The following is an 18,082-nucleotide window of genomic DNA, read 5'->3' as shown; positions in this document are numbered from 1 at the left end:
GTCAAGAATAGTTCACGTCACCGGGAGTGGAACCCAGAGCCAGTCTTCACCTTCCTGTCCAGTGAGTCAAGAGTGCAGTGTTGATTGCAGTATTCCCAGGACGAGGTCTCTAAATGCAATCCACATTACCTGGCCCTGGGATGTGTTGCTTGAAATCTGAAACGATAGTAAAGCAGATGTTATTTGGGCCATTTGAGACGGCAGCCTTTCCTGATTAGATGCTGTCCTCCCTTTGCCCTTTCAGGGCATTTCTGTAAAGTTATCAAATCAAACAGTGTTTTCCTTTAATACACATTCCCACTTCAGGTGACTTTCACTCCCACTTTTGATAGTACTGAGCTCTGGGCCCCTCCGACAGGTAATTATAGATGGACGGTTGGTGGAGGGCGTGCCTGTGTGAGTGACAGCCAACATCGTATCTGGTCTGTACCATGCAGCCCGCCTCTACACTCTAGAGCCAGCATCCTGCCTACTCTCAGTTGATCTCATTGCATGATTCAAACAGCCAGGAGACCTAGAGAGTCTTGAGACCCTGTCTGGCTCAGAGAGGTGTGTGCCAGCTCTGGGCTTGTAACGTGACTACTTACCCTTCAGCCAGAGCCACCTCTCTCAGCCCACTTCCTGTTCCAGTTGGGGCAGGATGTGCTGTCAGAGCGCAGAGGGGTATGTGCCTGGTGCCCGTCTGTTGGCCAGGACGCTGATACAAGGCCGCTGGGGAGTATTTCAGAAGGATCTGGACATCTGGGAGTTCCCAGCCCTGCCAACAGAAGGAGTCATTTTTATATTTTACCTTGAAAATAATGTATGTTAAAAATAGCAGTCAAGTTCTTATGTTAGCCTGTAAAGCTGCCTTCGTATGCTGTACACATTCAAGAAAAAAAAAGGCAAAATCTTTTGAATTTGAGTAGCTCAGGTGTTCAAAAAGTCAACATGAAGTATCTGAAATGTAATTGAACGGTGGTGTTTGAGGATTGTAGGCAGGAGCTTTAACAGAGTCCACATGCTTTCTGGGTTCTTTGAAAATAGGGTTTAGAACGCTCCCTGAGTTTTTTATGATTGAGCAGAATATTCTGTCTACTGTTGATTCGTAACTTACAGTTTCCCTCCCCTCAATAGCTCTAGATCACTGACATGATCATGACACGTATCCTCGAGGATTTAGGGCGGCTTTTCGATTTACAAAATGGAATGACGGGGAGATAGATTTTCTTTTCTCTGTGGTGACTGATAAGGATGTGAAGGGGCGGACGAGGCGGGTGGTTATTGGAGGACGAACCGGTGTTTAAGAAGGAGCTCACAAGCTCAGGAGGAAAGTGAGACGCCCGACATCCCCGAGCCCCGAGGGGAGAGGTGGTGTGGGCAGGGCCCGGTGTTGGGGTGCTGGCGCTGACCACAGGGCTCCCCCTGGGCGCATGCCGGGGCTGTGTGCGGGGAGAGCAGCAGGAGGGGAGGACGGAGAAGCCGGCGGCCCTGGCCGCGGGCCGAGGAGATCTGTGTGCACTGGGGCTCTTTCTCCGCGCGCGCCTGCATTTACTCATGTGCTGTGTGTCTATGGAAAAGACTGTTAAGCTGTCAAATCGTGAACTACCTCGGTAGTTCCTGATGCCGTGATCATGGTTTTGGTCTCGTTTCTTTTAGGTTACCCCTGTTTCAGGCCAGTGCTTTTGCATTTCTGGCCCCTGCTCGAGCCATCCTGTCTTTAGATAAATGGAAATGTAACACCACAGGTAACTGCAGTTATTTCCACGTACGTCATTGGGGTCCCTTAGCGCAGGCGGTAGAAGGGAGGCCTGGACGTGCTGCCCTCGGCAGCCTTAAATCTTTTTTGGAATCGGGCACAGAACACACAAACCGACAAACTGCTTAGAACACTCCAGTCTGTGGATCGTGTTTCTGTCTCTCTCTCTCTCCCCACTCGTTCATCCCTAACCCCAGAGCAAGTAAGGACCAGAAAGGACCTCATTTCTCTATGCTAATGAAATTGATAAACATGGGAATGGACTAGAACAACATTTGTGCTATTTTTCTGCCTCTTTCTTTCAGTGGATTTTATGAACCACCAGTAATCACTCTCTTTGCTGCATCAGCATCCCTTCTCTGAACCATCTCTGCTTTTGAAGGATCTGGCTGCTTTGGTTTTCTGCAAATGACTTTCATTCCCCACCCCACCCGATTAGTGATTACAGAGATCCTTAAATAACCTGATAAGGTCAGGAAAAAATCAGATAGGGGGTTGGAGAAAATCAGATAGACCTGTTGTACTCTCAAAATACTGTTACACTTTTTGGTTCTAGGAGCAAAGTTTTCCAACCTTTGTTTCCTTCCCTGCTCCTAGGAGTTAGTTTGTGACCACTGATTTGACTTAGGAACTGGAAAAGGCCCTCTGCTTTCTCTCAGTTTTAAAAACCTCAGTCAGCAACCTTGCTCTCAAGGCATTTCAGTTAGCTCAGCTGCTTGCAAATGTTGGTCTTTGTGGGAGGCCGGCACTAGCAACGTGCATCCCCAATTCAGTCAGCCTGTGACACGCTGGGAGCTCTCAGTCGGTGAATCAGTTTGGTTAACGTTAGCGTTGGGGAATCCACCTTTCGGTATGGTAAGCCATACTGTCGTAACTTGAATTTTAGTTATGGGTACTTTATGCAAATATACTTAAAACAGGGAAGAAATTGCTCCTTACTAAAGAGTAAAATGAATATATCCTGTGAAACATCAGTGTCACTCCAAAAAAATGTTGTCTTTGTTTTTGTGTTCAAGATGTTTCAGTGTCCAATGGAACCACAGAGCTGCTACACACGGAGCACATCTGGTACCCCCGGATACGCGAGGTAAAAGATGCGCGTCATCCGCTTCTGGCTTCTCTGTGTTTCTTCCTCGCCTCACTGTTGGCTGTGCCCGAGAAATTGTAGTTACTTGCACTAAGCCCTCCTTTTCCTTTTCAACTTCTGACATGTTTATTTCTGTTGTGAAACTAAACTTAGATGCCATCACCATAAAACAAAGCATACAGAAATGCTTTGTGCAACCAGACAGTGTTGTTTCTTGCCCTTCATCCCCCCCCCCCCACTGTGTACCCACAAGACCAGACTTCTACCCTCCGGCATCACCGGCCTGGGGGGCGCAGCCCCCTCTCAAGGAGCGACAGAGGCTGGCCTGGGGGCAGCAGAACTCTTCATCCCCGCCTGCGTTTGCCCGGGTGTGGGAAGAATTAAAGATACTTGTCTGCTGTGGCGCACTTGAACAGAGCAGGGCACGGACGTCGTCGGCCGTGAAGAATGGCTGACCGTTTACCCAGATCTTCCCAAACCTGGAAGATCTTTCACCATTAGTTCAGAACAGGCACAGATACAGCCGTTCTTCACAACAGAAACATTCCTTTAGAATTTGTGTCAGTAATACTACCTTCTAAATGTCCCTCAGGGACTCACTCTAGAATCTGTGCTGGAGTGTTCTTCTGAGGCTGGTTTTGAATGTCCCGTGTCTTGAGCACGAATGATGAATCTCTCACTTATCTGGGGAGGCAGGGTGGCCGTACGTCAGTCCGTGCGTGTTTCTGTAACGCTTCTATGTCAACCAGGTCATTCGTAGGTTGGCTAGACCCCACTCACCCCACTGGTTTCTTTTGAGACCTCAGGAATTTTCCAGCTGCGTCATGCCTGTTAAGTAATAACCCGCTGCTTGGCCGAACTGTCCAGGGTGATTGCAGGTGACGTTTATGGAGTCTACGATCTACAAGCAGCTCACGCTCCTGTCTGTGCCCTCTCTCGTTCCAGATCCAGGGCGCCATCATCATGTCCTCCCTGATAGAAGTGGTCATCGGCCTCCTCGGCCTGCCGGGGGCTCTGCTGAAATACATCGGGCCCCTGACCATTACGCCCACGGTGGCCCTCATCGGGTTGTCTGGCTTCCAGGCGGCAGGAGAGAGAGCGGGGAAGCACTGGGGCATCGCCATGCTGTGAGTGCTCCAGACCACTTCGAACAGACTGTCAGCACCTCCCCTTCCCATCGCACAGACCTTAGGAGATAGGTTTTCTGGTTTTTTTTTGTTTTTTAAAGTAAGAATAGTCTGATAGTTTAAACTTGATTTGTTTCTTGCCAGGAAGTTATTGAAGGGTTTAAGACTCAGAGGTTGGGAAGTGACGTGCAGTCAAGGTATTCCAAAGACCTGTTTGGCAGTGATGTGTAGAGGGAAGGTTGTAAGGTTTCAGGCTTTAGGAAGGGGGTGTAAGATGGTGATGCCAGTACTTTTTACCTTTTGAGGTCATGTCACGCCAAGTCTCCTGCACGTGAGTGGAAATACCGAGAAGCTGAATCCTTAAGATTAGACTCAAAAAAACCTTCCAGGTTGGCAGGAGACAGGGATGCTGCAGGTGGGGGTGTTGGCATTGAAGGAGACATGACTCCCTGGGCTCCTGCCTATACCAGAGTCCTGCCAGTCACTGCTGGTCCTTCAGCGTGGAACTGCAAGTCCATTAAAAATGTCACTTACCCCTTCATGTGTCGTCAGTAAAGACCTCCAGGACTTTGGTAATATTATAAGATTGATTATTAGAGCCATGGAACTCTGTATACCACAAATAGAACCCACATTGTTTTTGTGTGCCTGGAGAGCACATGTAAGAGTTGATCTCGTCATAGGGACATGGTGCAAAACCTGGAATTTTGCCGACCAGTGAACTTTCTAAGACAAAGTAAATGATAGTAGAAGGGCATTTCCAGTTGTTTTTGTTTTGTGACTTCCTCTGTAATTGTTAAAACAGCGTGCTTGAGCCTCTGCATTCGTAGTGCTTTACCAAACACTCATACACATTGTAATTTAAGGTGGGCACCAGTGTTACCCCCATTTAACAGCAAAAGAAGCAGAGGCACAAAGGTGCGAAGTTAGGTGCCCAGGCTCTCACAGCTAGTAAGTGGCTGGGATGGTTTTCAGAACCCAAATAGTCTGACCAGAATTTACCCTGTAACACTTAATCCTGCCTATCTGTGTTGGAACAAGTAAATTGTGTCCTTGCGTAATTCTAATCCCTCTATCCTTACAAATTAAGGTATGTGAAAATGTCCAGGATTGTTCTTAATTTTCTCATTTCACTGAAGGTTGGTCAGTATTGCCCACACCAGCATGGGTGTGTAGAAGGGCATGGAAGAATGTTTGTTCAGTGAAGTGCAGTAAGTTCCAAGAAGGAGAAAGTGTAATTACCATCATACAGTAAAATTAGAAACTGACAGCAAAGCGGTGAACAAAACCCTCAGACCGCTTAGAAGCTGGAAAGCGCTGTTAAAAATCAGTCCTAGTCAGAGGGGAAGTTGAAACTTCACAGTTACTGATAATTGAGAAGATGATGATGAGAACCAACCATTCCCACAGAGCAGTCAGAGCTGTTCTCGAAAAACTCACAATCTTGGGCCGCCTGCGTGGCGCGGTTGGTTAAGTCTACTCATCCCTCCCCTCTGCTCTCCCCCCACCGCTCTCTCACTCTCTCAAATAAATAAATTTAAAAATCTTAAAAAAAAAAAAACTCGCACAATCTTAAAGGCAAAGTACATGAAGAGTTTATCTCTAGAAACTAGAAAAACAGGATAAAAATGAGCCTAATGGCAGCAGGGGACCAAAAATTAATACAGATACAAAAATAGGAAAGAAACAGAAGTAGAAAATCCCAGCGTTGGTTGTTTGGAAAACAACACGTGGACACACGTCTGGCAAGGCTAATTGAGCAGAGAAGGGAGTGAGTGCACAGATGGAGGATAAAACCTTAGATCCAGGGAGGACGAGTTCTAGCTGTGCTCCCTGTCCCCAAATTTAGAAACAATGACAACAGCAAATTAATAAAATGGATGGTTTCCAGAAAAGCATAAAATCCAAACTGGAGTCCTTTTCACCCTGGCCACTAAATGTTGGGGTTCCTCAGAACCTAGTCCTGGGCCGCCTCCCCACTGCATGCTTTTTCCCTGGGGGACCCCCTCTAGTGCACGGCCCCAGCAAGGCTCTGTTATGCTGGTGACTTCCACAGAATCCTGCAGCCCAGACCTCTGGACACCACACTTTAAGCCTAAGCCCTGGCCTGCACCCTCCAGGTGCTGTGACACGAGACACCTCAGACTTCAAAGGGAGAAAGTGTCAAGCTTTGACTCCCCCTCACCCTCAAACCAGCCCCCCCCACCATCTTGCTCTCAGGGCCACAACACACACCCAGCTGTTTGAAACTCTACTTGGACACAAGCTAGAATTTTGGAAGCTTATAGGTCTTTTCATTGTCTGTGTCTGAAACCTCCCTTGCTGTCCCTCGTTCTACTTACATCTTGCACTGGGCACTTGGGGCCTTTTCACTTTGGAATCTCAGACTTTGGGGGGGGGGGAAGGAAACGATCTTGAGTTATTTCATGGATGCCTTCCTCCCCTCCGTTCCCGCTTATCTGGAACTTCTAGAACGTTGGACCTCCCAGACCCTTCCTCTGCTTTCCATTTCTTTATTTTTTTCTCTGTTCATGGGAAAATTCCTCAGTTGTATCTCTGCATCCTTCTGTCAAGCTTTTTCTTTTTGCTGTCATGTTTTTTAGTTTCCAGCCAGCTTCTTTTATACTTGGGATGCCAGCTCTGTGAGGGCAAGGTTTCGGTTCAGCGCCGGTCCCCATGGCACCTCCAGCGCCTGGCTCACCACCTGTCGCAGGGCAGGTGTTCAGTAATCACCTTGTAATAAGTGAGGGGAGGACTAGGGCTTGTGAGTACACCCCTGACCACAGGAAGAGGCAAGAATACTGTCAAAGGATTTTATCCCTAAAAAAAGTTCTGGGCTCCAGTAGCTGGTGAGTATATTATATTTCAAGGAAGAGAGAATTCCTGCACTGGTTAAGTGGTTCTGGCACTTTGAGAAACCAGGAAAACTTCCCAGCCAATTGTATCTAAATGGCAGATCCTGACAGAGCTAATACAAAAGGGAGAGCCTGGACCAGCATTTTCTTTACTCCCTAGAGTTGGTATACAGCGCCAAGCTCAGTTCAGATATGTTTAGGTAGTAGCAGGCTACAGCTCAGCGTCTTTCTGTACTTGAAACCTTCTTGTGATCTTGTAAAATACAAGTGTGCAGAAGGTTCTTTTCTGAAAAAGGCCTTAGTGTCCAGCTCTGCACACACAATTTATTTTTTTAGTGCCATATCTAGTAACATATTTTGGAAGACTGTTCTTTGAAACATGGTTTGGGAAGATGATGCTGTAGATAATAATTAAAAAGCCAGCACATTATGCATGTCATTTTAGGAACTCGAGGATGATTAAATATTAGAAAAAAATTTTTTAAAGATTTTATTTATTTATTCATCAGAGAGAAAGAGTGCGCACAAGCAAGGAGAGTGGCAGGCAGAGGGCAGGCTCCCCACTGAGCAAGGAGCCCGATGCAGGACTCGATCCCAGGACCCTGGGATCATGACCTAAGCCGAAGGCAGATGCTTAACTGACTAAGCCACCTAGGCGTCCCTAGAAAATTTATTAATAAATTCATTATAGGCCCATGGTGGATTTAATTAATAAAAAAACATGATGACAACTAAATCAATCAAATTCAGTCTGTATCTCTGCTCCCAACTGTTAGCATTTTGGGAATAGGAGGCTCTTTCATGAATAAGATTGTTAAGTGCCTCATTGTTTAATGGTGAAAGACTTAAATATCAGGCCTGACTGCTGCAATCAGAAACCAAGATAAGCATGCTTATTATTACCAGTATCATTTAAGGTTGTTCTGGATTTGCTAATTAGTGAATAAGAAAATAAAGTAATATGGATCATTCCCAGAAAGGTCAGAGAGAAGGGAATGGTGACTTGCTCTTACAAGAATTAAGAGACATTTCGGAACTTAATAACAATACTGTAGTCCTGGGAAGGATAGACATTGGTAGAGCAGAATAGGAGGGATAGAAATAGAACCAAGAAAAAAATTAATACTTAGTGTATGATTGCAGTCATATTGGAAATCAATGGGGCATAGAAGAATTATGTGAGAAAAATTGGGTAATTATTTGGAAAAAATTTAGATTCCTAGTTTATATCAAATTACATTTCAGTTAAAGACTTAAGTATAGAAAGTAAAACAATAAATGTGCCAGAAGAAAACCTACATAGATATTTAATCATGGAATGGGGAAGGTCTTTTTTTTTTTTTTTTCCTTTCTTAAAGATTATTTGTTTATTTTTGTGAGGGGTGGGGCAGAGGGAGATGTAGGCTCCCCGCTGAACAAGGAGCCCAATGCAGGACTCAGTCCCAGGACCCTGAGATCATGACCTGAGCCGAAGACAGACGCTTAACTGACTGAGCCACTCAGATACCCAGGGGGAAGATCTTTCTTAAAGCAGATACTGAAAAGAGAGAGATTGATAGATTTTTACTACTGATGCATTTAAAACTCCTATCAAAATGTACTGAAACTAAATTATAAATGAATCTAGGCTATAGTTACAACAAATTCCATTAAAAAGGCTAATGTCCTTAATTTATAGTTTCACTAACTAAAGGAGAGAGTCCTGGTGGAATAATGAATGAAGGATATGATATGAGCAGCCATTTAACCAAATGAAGGACATATAAATAGCTAATTAGTGTGTAAAAAGGATTACCCTCCCCAGTTATCAAAATCCTGCATATTCATAGGAATTTTTTTTGAGATTTATTTATTTTAAAGAGAGAGCGAGCTGGAGGAGCAGCAGAGGGAGAGGGAGAAACAGGCTCCCTGCTGAGCGTGGAGCCTGACACAGGGCTTGATCCCAGGACCCTGAAATCATGACCTGAGCCAAAATCAGGAGTTGGCTGCATAACTGATGGAGCCACCCAGGCCCCCTTCACAGGGATTTTATTAACAGTGGGGGTAGTGGTGGTAGATCAGACAGTAGAGAGGCACTGTTAGAAGCAGATTCTCAGGGAAGGATAGATGGGGTGATATTTCCAACTCCAAGCATAGGTCCCGGATGGGAACCGTTTTTCTTGATTACTTTTCTTCTGTGCAGTTTTCAAACCTATTCAAAGATATAATGAACCCCCATGTACCATCACCACATACTCAAGAGAAGTCTTTTTTCATCTCTACCCCCAAAATATATTAAAATTCTAGTCATTTGAAGTTTAACAGTAATTAAACAGGGAAATCTAAAGTAATAGTTCCTCCCACACACAGCAACCCCTCAAAAAAACAAAATGTCATGATTAGTGAAAAGTTCGTATTTGCCCTGTACGCATAAATACGAACATGGTAACGTATGCAGCTTCACCGGGATCATCTGCTTTTCACCAACAGTTTGTTGGGCTCTTTTCTCTAAGACTGTGTGTTTAAATCTACTCCATTTTTTGCAAAATCGCACAGTGCTTAATAGTATGAAATAGTGTGGAATTTATGAAACCATTCCCCAGTTGATACTCCCGTGCTTGTTGTTTAAAATATTTGCTGCTGTGACCAATGCTAAAATACATACTCTTATGTGTAATGTAAGGAATGAATGTTAAAACAAATGATGACAGTTTTTTAAATTGACAAAATTGGTAGGGATTTAAAAGTATAAGACCTTATGGGGCCCCTGGGTGGTTCAGTAGGTTAAGCCTTTGACTCTTGATTTGGGCTCAGGTCATGATCTAAGGGTCCTGGGATCCAGCCCCGTTGGGCTCCCTGCTCAGTGGGGAACCTGCTTGTCTCCCTCTCCCTCTGCCCCTCCCCCTGCTCATTCTCTCTTTGTGTCTCTCTCTCAAATAAATAAATCTTTTTTTTTTTTTTTTAAGTATAAGACTGTATTGCAGTGAGTAGCAAGTGGACATTTTTGGTATGTGGGTGGGATTGCAAATTCATCCAACTTTTATGTATTTGGCAGTTTGTATCAGAAGCTTTTTAATAAGAAAAAATAAAAGAAAAGCTTTTTAATAAGGCATTTACTGTTCGACAGATTCATTCTAGTCCTAGGAACCTGCCGTAAGGAGATGTGTAGACTGGTGCCAAGGAGGGGCAATCTATCACGGTTGTTTATGTTGCTCCCAATGTCACACCATATGGAAATTGTGTATCAAGATGTGGTAGGTCCAAAGATGGAATGCTAAGTAGCCACTAAGGTGCTCTTTCCAGTGTCCATCTGTTGAGGTTGTGGCATTAATAGGGGCTACAAGCTAGTTGGGAAGTACATTGTGAAGTGTAATTCCATTTTGGGTCAGATGGTGACCTGTTTGTGCTCCATGGGCAAGGGTGACGTCAGGCACTCCCATGTCCCTCTCAAACCCTGGTGCCCTGGACCCAGTGATGCCCTGTAAGTATCCAGGGAATGGAAGCTGTTCAGAATCTATAGGCCGGAATGAATGTTACCCAGCTGGGATGATGAGTGACCTTCAGGATTTTGTCTTTCTGCTTATCTGCCTTTTATAATTTTCCTACATTTTAGTCTGCATTGCTTGCATAATATTTGTGAGGTAAAAGGTCAGCAAACCAGTGGTTGGACAGAACCCTGGCCTGAGGACCTGGGGCTGGCTCATCCTTTCCTTCTCTGCTCGGCCAAGATGTGTGAGCTCGGGCATGTCCCCCACCTCCGAGCGTCTGCTGCTGCCTCTCTGTGATGGGACTGCCTGCCCTACCTGCCCCACAGGCTGTTTGAGGATAAATATAAATTAGAAGGGGATGGGTTTTAGAGTGGCAGGAAAATGGGGTGTCATCGCCTAGTCCACTCACTCTTTGCACTGCCAGATTTGGCCTGAGATCTGGGTGTCCTTCCTGGAATTCTCTCTGTGTCCCTCCTGTCCTTACAAACATGCTTTAAAAAGTGAACACCACAGTGCAGGCAATAACAGGTGCATGTTGCCTGAAATAATGATGATAATAGACTTGGGGCCTTTTGGGATCTCATAGTGTTCACTTCGAAATAAATCAGCACATTTTTGGAACATGAAAATTTTATGTTGATCTAAATTTAAAGTAAACCAGTTTTAGTACCTATCATTACCATAACATTTTTTAAAAAAGACTTTAATTATTTGTCAGAGAGATAGAGCGCACACAAGCAGGGGCAATGGCAGGCAGAGGGAGAAGCAGGCTCCCTGCCAAGCAAGGAACCCAATGTGGGACTCGATCCCAGGACCCTGGTAGCATGACCTGAGCCACAGGCAGCTGCTTAACCGACTGAACCACCCAGGTGTCCCACCATAAAACATTTTTTTGTTAAACTTCACCACCCCGAGGGAATTGGAATAGCTTGGGCACCGTGTATATTTCCAACCTCGAACTGGTACTGGTTCGATGACTTTGTGTTTGAGCTGAGACCCCCATCACCAGGTGAGCCAAGCACTTGGGTAGGTGAGGAGAGGATGGAGTAGCATGGCCTGTTCTCCAGCTGGCTGTAGACCACGGGCCTCGTTAGGAATGTGACGGTGAAGCTGCACTTGACCGGCTGTCAGCGGAGCTGATAATTCCATCTCCGCAATTGGAGCTGTGCCCAGGAACAATTAAGCTGGGCTTTGACTGAGAACCCACTCTCGTGCCAACTCTCCCTCGGGTTGTAAATGAGAGTGCGTCCCTGTGGGTGATGAAACACATCGTTGTAGGCCTTCATTGTGTCAGCGGTGGGAAGCCATCCCACACCTGCCACGCTTGGTAGCAGGAGGATAAGGACGTGTCGGGTCCTGCCGCCAGGGACTCACCTGACGTCGCTGCCGCCTGTGATCCTCAGTGCAGCTGGGTCAGTAGTGTGGGGCTCAAGGTAGAGCGCCTTCTGAGCCAGCCCCAGCATCCCTGCTCTTAGGACAGTGTGGCAAAGCAGTTCAGAGCCCAGGTGCTAGAGCTAGACCCCCTGGCCCGCCCGCCCTGCAAACTCGGGCTGCGTGATCCTGGACTGCTGGCTTTGTCTGTTTGGGACGTGGATGGTCATAGAAGCTGCTGCTGCAGAAGGCTGGGATGATGGGCGGGACGACCTTCACATGATGTCTGACACACACAGACCTCTCAGGAATTAGCATTAATACTTAATTCTGTATGTAGCCTTCCTAAATGTTGAAGCTTTTTGCTTTTTGAAGCAATTTATGCTCTTGATACATCAATCAGAAAGTACAGAAAAGTAGAAAAGTCTCAAAACATATTGGCCCCTGTAGTCAATCCCTGGGAGCATTTTGGACCCCATCCTCCTTACCTGTTTGCACGCGTGCCTGCGTGTACGTGCCCGTGTGGCAGTGCTTGTTTTGTAGTTAATTCATGGTGGTGATTATAGTGTGCATTGTCTTGTGTGTGGTTCTCTTTTCCCCTTACACAGTGTGAGCATCTCTCCTGAGTATGTGCATTCTTCAAGTTTTCTTACTCTGTTAAGGAAAATTTAGCCGAAGCATTTATATGGCAGTTTGATTTAGTATCAAGATATACTTAGAACTAATATCTTTCCCAAAATGGCATTTCCAAAAGATAGGATTTCCCGAATAACAGTTCAGAGGACTAGCAGCTTTCTAGAGAAGTGAATTGACAATATGTGGTCAGTTTTGCTGTTGAAGTTTTGAGTGTTATTCTAAAACACAGATGGACAGCCTTTAACCTAGTTTATTTTCTCTCTCTCTCATCAGGACAATTTTCCTAGTGTTATTGTTTTCTCAGTATGCCAGAAATGTTAAATTTCCTCTCCCAATTTACAAATCCAAGAAAGGATGGACTGCATACAAGTTACAGCTTTTCAAAATGTTCCCTGTGAGTAGTCACTTCTGTTTTTTTGACAGTATTGCCTTTGTTTATGTGAAAGGAAGTTTTAAGCAGGTCTTCTTGGAACTAGGTCGGGGTGGTAACATCAGGGTACTAATGACCACGAAATTGTCGTAGGCTTAAGGTTTCCCAGCCGCAGAAGGTTCTGATTTTAAATCCTTTCAGGAGTGTGAGGGAAGACACTGTTCTTAAGACAGAAGGAGATCTGTGTTCCCATGGCCTCGGCAAGCACATTGTCCATTATTCTTATTTTCTAGCCAGGCTAGGGGTTAAAATAACTTCACCTCCATAAAACTGCTCTCTCTAAATGTGATTCCATTCAGGAATAGGCTCTCAGCAGATCTGTAGTTTGTTTTCTTCTGGAAAGTACTGACCATGGCGGAAGTTCTGGGGTAGGACATCGAGACTGTAGGAAGGTGTGTGGTTTGCCAGCATCCACCACCTCCGTTGGCCTCACGGAGCTTTTCCCTTCGACCATTTCAGATCATCCTGGCCATCCTTGTGTCCTGGCTGCTCTGCTTCATCTTCACAGTGACCGACGTCTTCCCTCCTGACAGCACCAAGTACGGCTTCTACGCTCGGACGGACGCCAGGCAGGGTGTGCTTCTGGTAGCCCCGTGGTTTAAGGTCCCATACCCGTGTAAGTATTCTGGCGGCCAGAGGGAGAGGGGTCAGGAGCTCATGAGAGCCCCGCTTAGAGAGAACGCTCTGCAGCTTGAAAAGCCTTCTTTGTCCTAGAATGTCCCATGAAGGTCTTACCGTTCAGAGATTTGGCAGCGGACAGGGGGAGGCCCTGTCCCCAGAGGGCTGTCCCTAATGCTCAGAGACCCGCCAGCACCCTTCCCAGATGAGCTAGTTCTTTTGGTTCCCCTGGGATGAAATCCTGGACAAGGGGTCTCTTGCCAGGGTTGAAGAGGGCAAGTACAGAGCTGCATAGTACCGAAGCTGCCCACACAGAGCACGCTTGAGTCGGAGAGGCCCAAGATCAGCCAGCCGACTGCTCAAGCATGATGAGATTTGTGTAATCTTTTAATGGGTGGCTATGAGCTTTGTTTTTTATTTGGGCACAGCTGTCAGAGGTAAACTGATACTCACCAATGGGTGGAAGATGGCTCTTAAGTTATAATTTAAGTGTTGGGTAACCCTTGGCAAGGTGTGTGTGTGTGGGGGGGGAGTCCCAAGCTGAGGCCGGATTCACACATAATACTTCTAGACCCCAGCCCCAGAAGTGACTTGCATGAATCCAGTGGTTAATGCTTGGTTGTTCTGTTGTAAAGACTCTGTTCCCGTCACTCGGACCTTTTAATTAGAACCGAAAGCTGACCTTCGTCGGGTTTGCGGAGTTATTCCCCTGCGTAGCAGCCACATCTTCACGTTTTATGATGATAAGGAGAAAAGGCAGGAAAAGCCAAGAATATTAAGGTTGGGTCAAAGAGAACTGTTCCGAGCATGTTAAATGACAGTGATGTTGGCAGTTGTTCTTCATTCGTTGACATGTCTATACTTCAAAAAGTTTATTCTTTCTAAAATAACATTCTCATCAGATCATATGGTCTAACGATGTATTTATGTATACCTATCGCTTTTCCCAAAAAGAGAATAAATACATTTGTAAACAGATGTATAATCCGAGATAAAATGAGATTAAACTGGTTGGCCAGGCAGTCAGGAGGAGGTGCGGGAGGCAGGTAGGAAGAAGCCCCACGGCACATGCTGGGAGGTCTTCTCTGCTACACAGGCCGGTCCCAAGAGGAGCACAAATGAGGAACACAGGGTGGGCTGTTGGGGAAGAGCGGCTGCGCATGTGCTGAGAGACCGAAGAGATTTTCCCGGGGTCTCCCGGCCCGTGCATGAGGGGGCGTGGCCGAGTGGACCCGGCACTAGGCCCCAGGATGGCAGCCTGTGCTGTGAGGCTCCCCTTCACCACAGCCCTTCACTGCCGCGAGCTGCTCCGTTGCCACAGCTCCTGGGGCAGAAAGCCACCCCCAGAGAGCAAGAGGGTGCACTCTGACAATTTGGCTTAGTCTGGAGACAGGTTTTCAACTATCTACAGCAGTGGTCTTTAGTGTTTAGTGTGAGAAAAATTGTGAAAATACAGATTTGGGGGCCAAAATATCAATAGTCCTGAGGTTGAGAAACTGCTCTAAAGAAGCAACATAAATTAAACGTTCTAGTTAAAAGGAGAGATGAAATAACAGTTCAGACAGAAGGCTGGAAGCCGAGAAGATTTACACACACACGCATACACACGCACGCGCACACACACACTCACATGTGCACATGCACGCATGTAGTTGACTCTTGAACAGGTAGGGGGTAGTGGGGAGGTTGGTGCACCCCCCCCCCACAGTCGGAAATCCACGTATAACTTTCTTCTCCAAAACTTAACTACTGAGAGGCTATTGTTGACTGGAAGCCTTACTAATAACGTCAGCAGTCAACTAACACGTCTGTATGTTACATGCTCTATGTACCGTATCCTTACAAAAAAATAAACTAGAGAAAAGAAAATGTTATTAAGAAAATCATAAGGAAGAGAAACTACATTTACACTACTGTACTGCATTTATTGGAAAAAACCTGCAAGTAAGTGGACCACTGCAGTTCAAACCTGTCTTGTTCAGGGGTCAACTGTATATAGAAATGATCTGAAGGAAGAGGGATCAAAAATTTAAGAGTACAATTTAAAATGTTGAAGTAGATGGAATAAAGATTTTAAAAATCAAAGTTAAGGGCTGCTGGCAAAAGGGAAAAAAATAAGAAAACAGAGTAAAGAGACTAAGAAATGCAATTTCTGAAGAAACAATAAATGGCAAAATAAGTATCCCCCCCCCCCAAATCAAGACACTAAAATGAAACCACAAGGCTGTGTCAGTAACAAGGTAACTACATAAAAGATTATTTAGAAAATACAAAATGTTGCTGGATAAAGAAATTACCGGCGTGGGAAAAATCTGCTCCAGACCCACCCGGGAATGCCGTGTTGACCAAGCGCGCCCCGTCTGCTCCCAGGCAGGAGCAGTCCTGCCCTCGCACACATCCCAGGCTTAGCTGCACACCTTGCTTCCTGTCCTCTTTCTCTTCCCAAACCAGGGTTCCCCTGTGTGGCTCATGTGGCAATCCAGATATTCAAGATACAGTGACCTGGGAACTTCTCTTTGCTTTCCTAAAGGAAACTATTTAATTTTCCATAACATGGTTTACTTAAAAAAAAAGAAAGAAAGAAATCGTGCCGATCTTACATTAGAGGGCTGTCTGTATCTGGTGCTGTGCTTTACTGGTGGGATTTAAATTTAGTGGGTGACTTTTCACTGCTTTTTTGTTTAATGCCACCCCCTGGGCAAGATCACCATTGTTTTGTGCCATGCTCTGCACAGCAGGGTTAAAAATCTTCTTCATACACATATCCCATCCCAACAGCATTTCCTACCCCAGCAGCCTGTGTTAAATTGTAATTTAGTAGACACCGAGCGTGGCTTTGAAGCAGGAAGAGAGGCATCCTCCTCTTCTAACCACTTTCTTTTTCATAGAGACAGAGAACAGATCAGTCCTGATTGTGGCCATCTCCATCTGACTCAGGAACTGTCCCCAGGCATCTAGGGCACTGATGCGTGACATTTAAAAATAAAGATTTTCCCTGAGCCTCGAAACTGGGTGTGTCGTGTAGAGTCCTCCGATGTCCTGATGACTTTGGCCTGTGTTCCTTCCGCAGTTCAGTGGGGGCTGCCCACCGTCTCCGCGGCCGGCGTCATCGGCATGCTCAGCGCAGTCGTCGCCAGCATTATTGAATCCATTGGGGACTATTACGCCTGCGCAAGGCTATCCTGTGCCCCGCCGCCTCCCATCCATGCCATAAACAGGTACGTTCCTCAGAAAATGGAGTCCTTCTTGGGCCCGGTGCCCCATCACTTGGCTCTTTGGTTGATCTTGGAGAAGAAAAGGATTTTCAGCACGGAAGCAGCCAGGCATCAGGGCTCTTTATTGGTTGTCTGTCCTTGGACAAGTCACTGCCCCCATTTTGCTCATCTGTAGTATGGAGGGCAATTCCCACCCTTCCTTCCGTCTTGACAGTCACGTAAGACACTCTGAGACCGTGCCAGACCTTAAACTCGCCACAACAGATGCGAGACACTGCCGTTGTTCTTTGCTTGCTTTAGGGTCATGAATGGATGTCCCCTTTGATTTCTTCTTTTCCTTACTGTTCTTAGGGGTACATGCTGTGTCATCTATTCACAATTATAGCTCACATATAGAGAGACAAGAGCAGGAGTAGGTGAAGTCTGCAGAATTTAGAGACTTACGGGCTGTGGGGTTTATCTTCTCAACACACCTGGTCTTCAGTTTCTGGATGCTGAGAGCGCATTGGACGCTGTGGAGGCCTCAGAGAAGAGCGCAGATCAGCGCCCCCCTTCCTCCCTCCCCCCCCCCCCGTTGCTCAGCCAGCTGCTGCCCTTCCAGAGGGATTGCGTGTGATGAGATCCAGGGGCCTGGTGTCTTAGCATGTCTGGCTTTGGTGCTGTTAGTGTTCACACTCCTGGTCACAACTTTCTCTAACAGATGTTGCACATGATTGAGTTACTTATATATCGATTGTTTAAAAAGTTCTGATGTTGACAGAATTACAAAGCATTTCCTTCCTGATGAAACTATTAACAGTAAAGGAATCAGATCAGCAGACAGCCCTTATTTGTCTTAGATTCCAACAAATGGCTCTGTTTTCTGGCTAAAAGCCTTTAATTTGGAATGGTTTTTAAACACCTGTGTCCAATGTGTGGTTCACAGAAGTGCTTCTCACAGTTGAATGAGCATGGGGGATCCTGTTAAAATGCAGGTTCCACTTCAGCAGGTCTGGGGTGGGGCCCGAGACTCTGCACTTCTAACCCCTCCCCGGAATGCGGAGGCTCCCCGGCCGCGCACGCCGCCTTTGGGGTGCAGCCACTTAGAGCATATTTCAGAGTGTTTCCCCCATTGAATGAATGTTTCTCTTTCCCCCATTCCTTTACATTTTAGGGGGATTTTCGTGGAGGGTCTCTCCTGTGTTCTCGATGGCATATTTGGTACTGGGAATGGCTCTACTTCATCCAGTCCCAACATTGGAGTTTTGGGAATTACTAAGGTACAGCTATTTTTCTAATTAAATGGTTGGGCCTCTAAGTGTTGATTCATTTCATCGATTGGTCTAACCACCGTGAATTCCAAAAGGAAGGCTTCCAGTTCTGAGATCATCTCCCCTCACCCCCAATCTCCTTTTTCTCGTTGATGGGTTTCTGGAATGCTGGTGGAGGTCTCCCTCCCTTGGTTGCCTGGGTAGCCAGGCACTCAGTGCTGTCACTGCTTCATGGGCACTCTACAAATACTAAGCACCAACCCTGTGCCAGGCTACTGTTCTAGGCAC

At 46.1% G+C, this 18,082-nt stretch overlaps 1 protein-coding gene across 6 annotated transcripts in view; it reads left to right on the top strand.

Moving 5' to 3' along the window:
- Positions 1–18,082, top strand: part of SLC23A2 (solute carrier family 23 member 2) — a 131,066-nt gene that overhangs the window by 97,147 nt on the left and 15,837 nt on the right. For all 6 annotated transcript variants that reach the window (XM_044385703.3, XM_044385701.3, XM_044385702.3 and 3 more), the window contains 7 exons: positions 1,639–1,727; positions 2,755–2,825; positions 3,771–3,952; positions 12,555–12,675; positions 13,171–13,327; positions 16,400–16,547; positions 17,698–17,803. In XM_044385703.3, the coding sequence (XP_044241638.1) occupies positions 1,639–1,727; positions 2,755–2,825; positions 3,771–3,952; positions 12,555–12,675; positions 13,171–13,327; positions 16,400–16,547; positions 17,698–17,803 (874 nt within the window). The remainder of the gene's footprint in view (positions 1–1,638; positions 1,728–2,754; positions 2,826–3,770; positions 3,953–12,554; positions 12,676–13,170; positions 13,328–16,399; positions 16,548–17,697; positions 17,804–18,082) is intronic.

This window comes from Ursus arctos, unplaced genomic scaffold (assembly GCF_023065955.2).
Source record: "Ursus arctos isolate Adak ecotype North America unplaced genomic scaffold, UrsArc2.0 scaffold_16, whole genome shotgun sequence".
Taxonomy (NCBI): domain Eukaryota; kingdom Metazoa; phylum Chordata; class Mammalia; order Carnivora; family Ursidae; genus Ursus; species Ursus arctos.
This window is presented reverse-complemented; position numbering and strand designations above follow the sequence as displayed.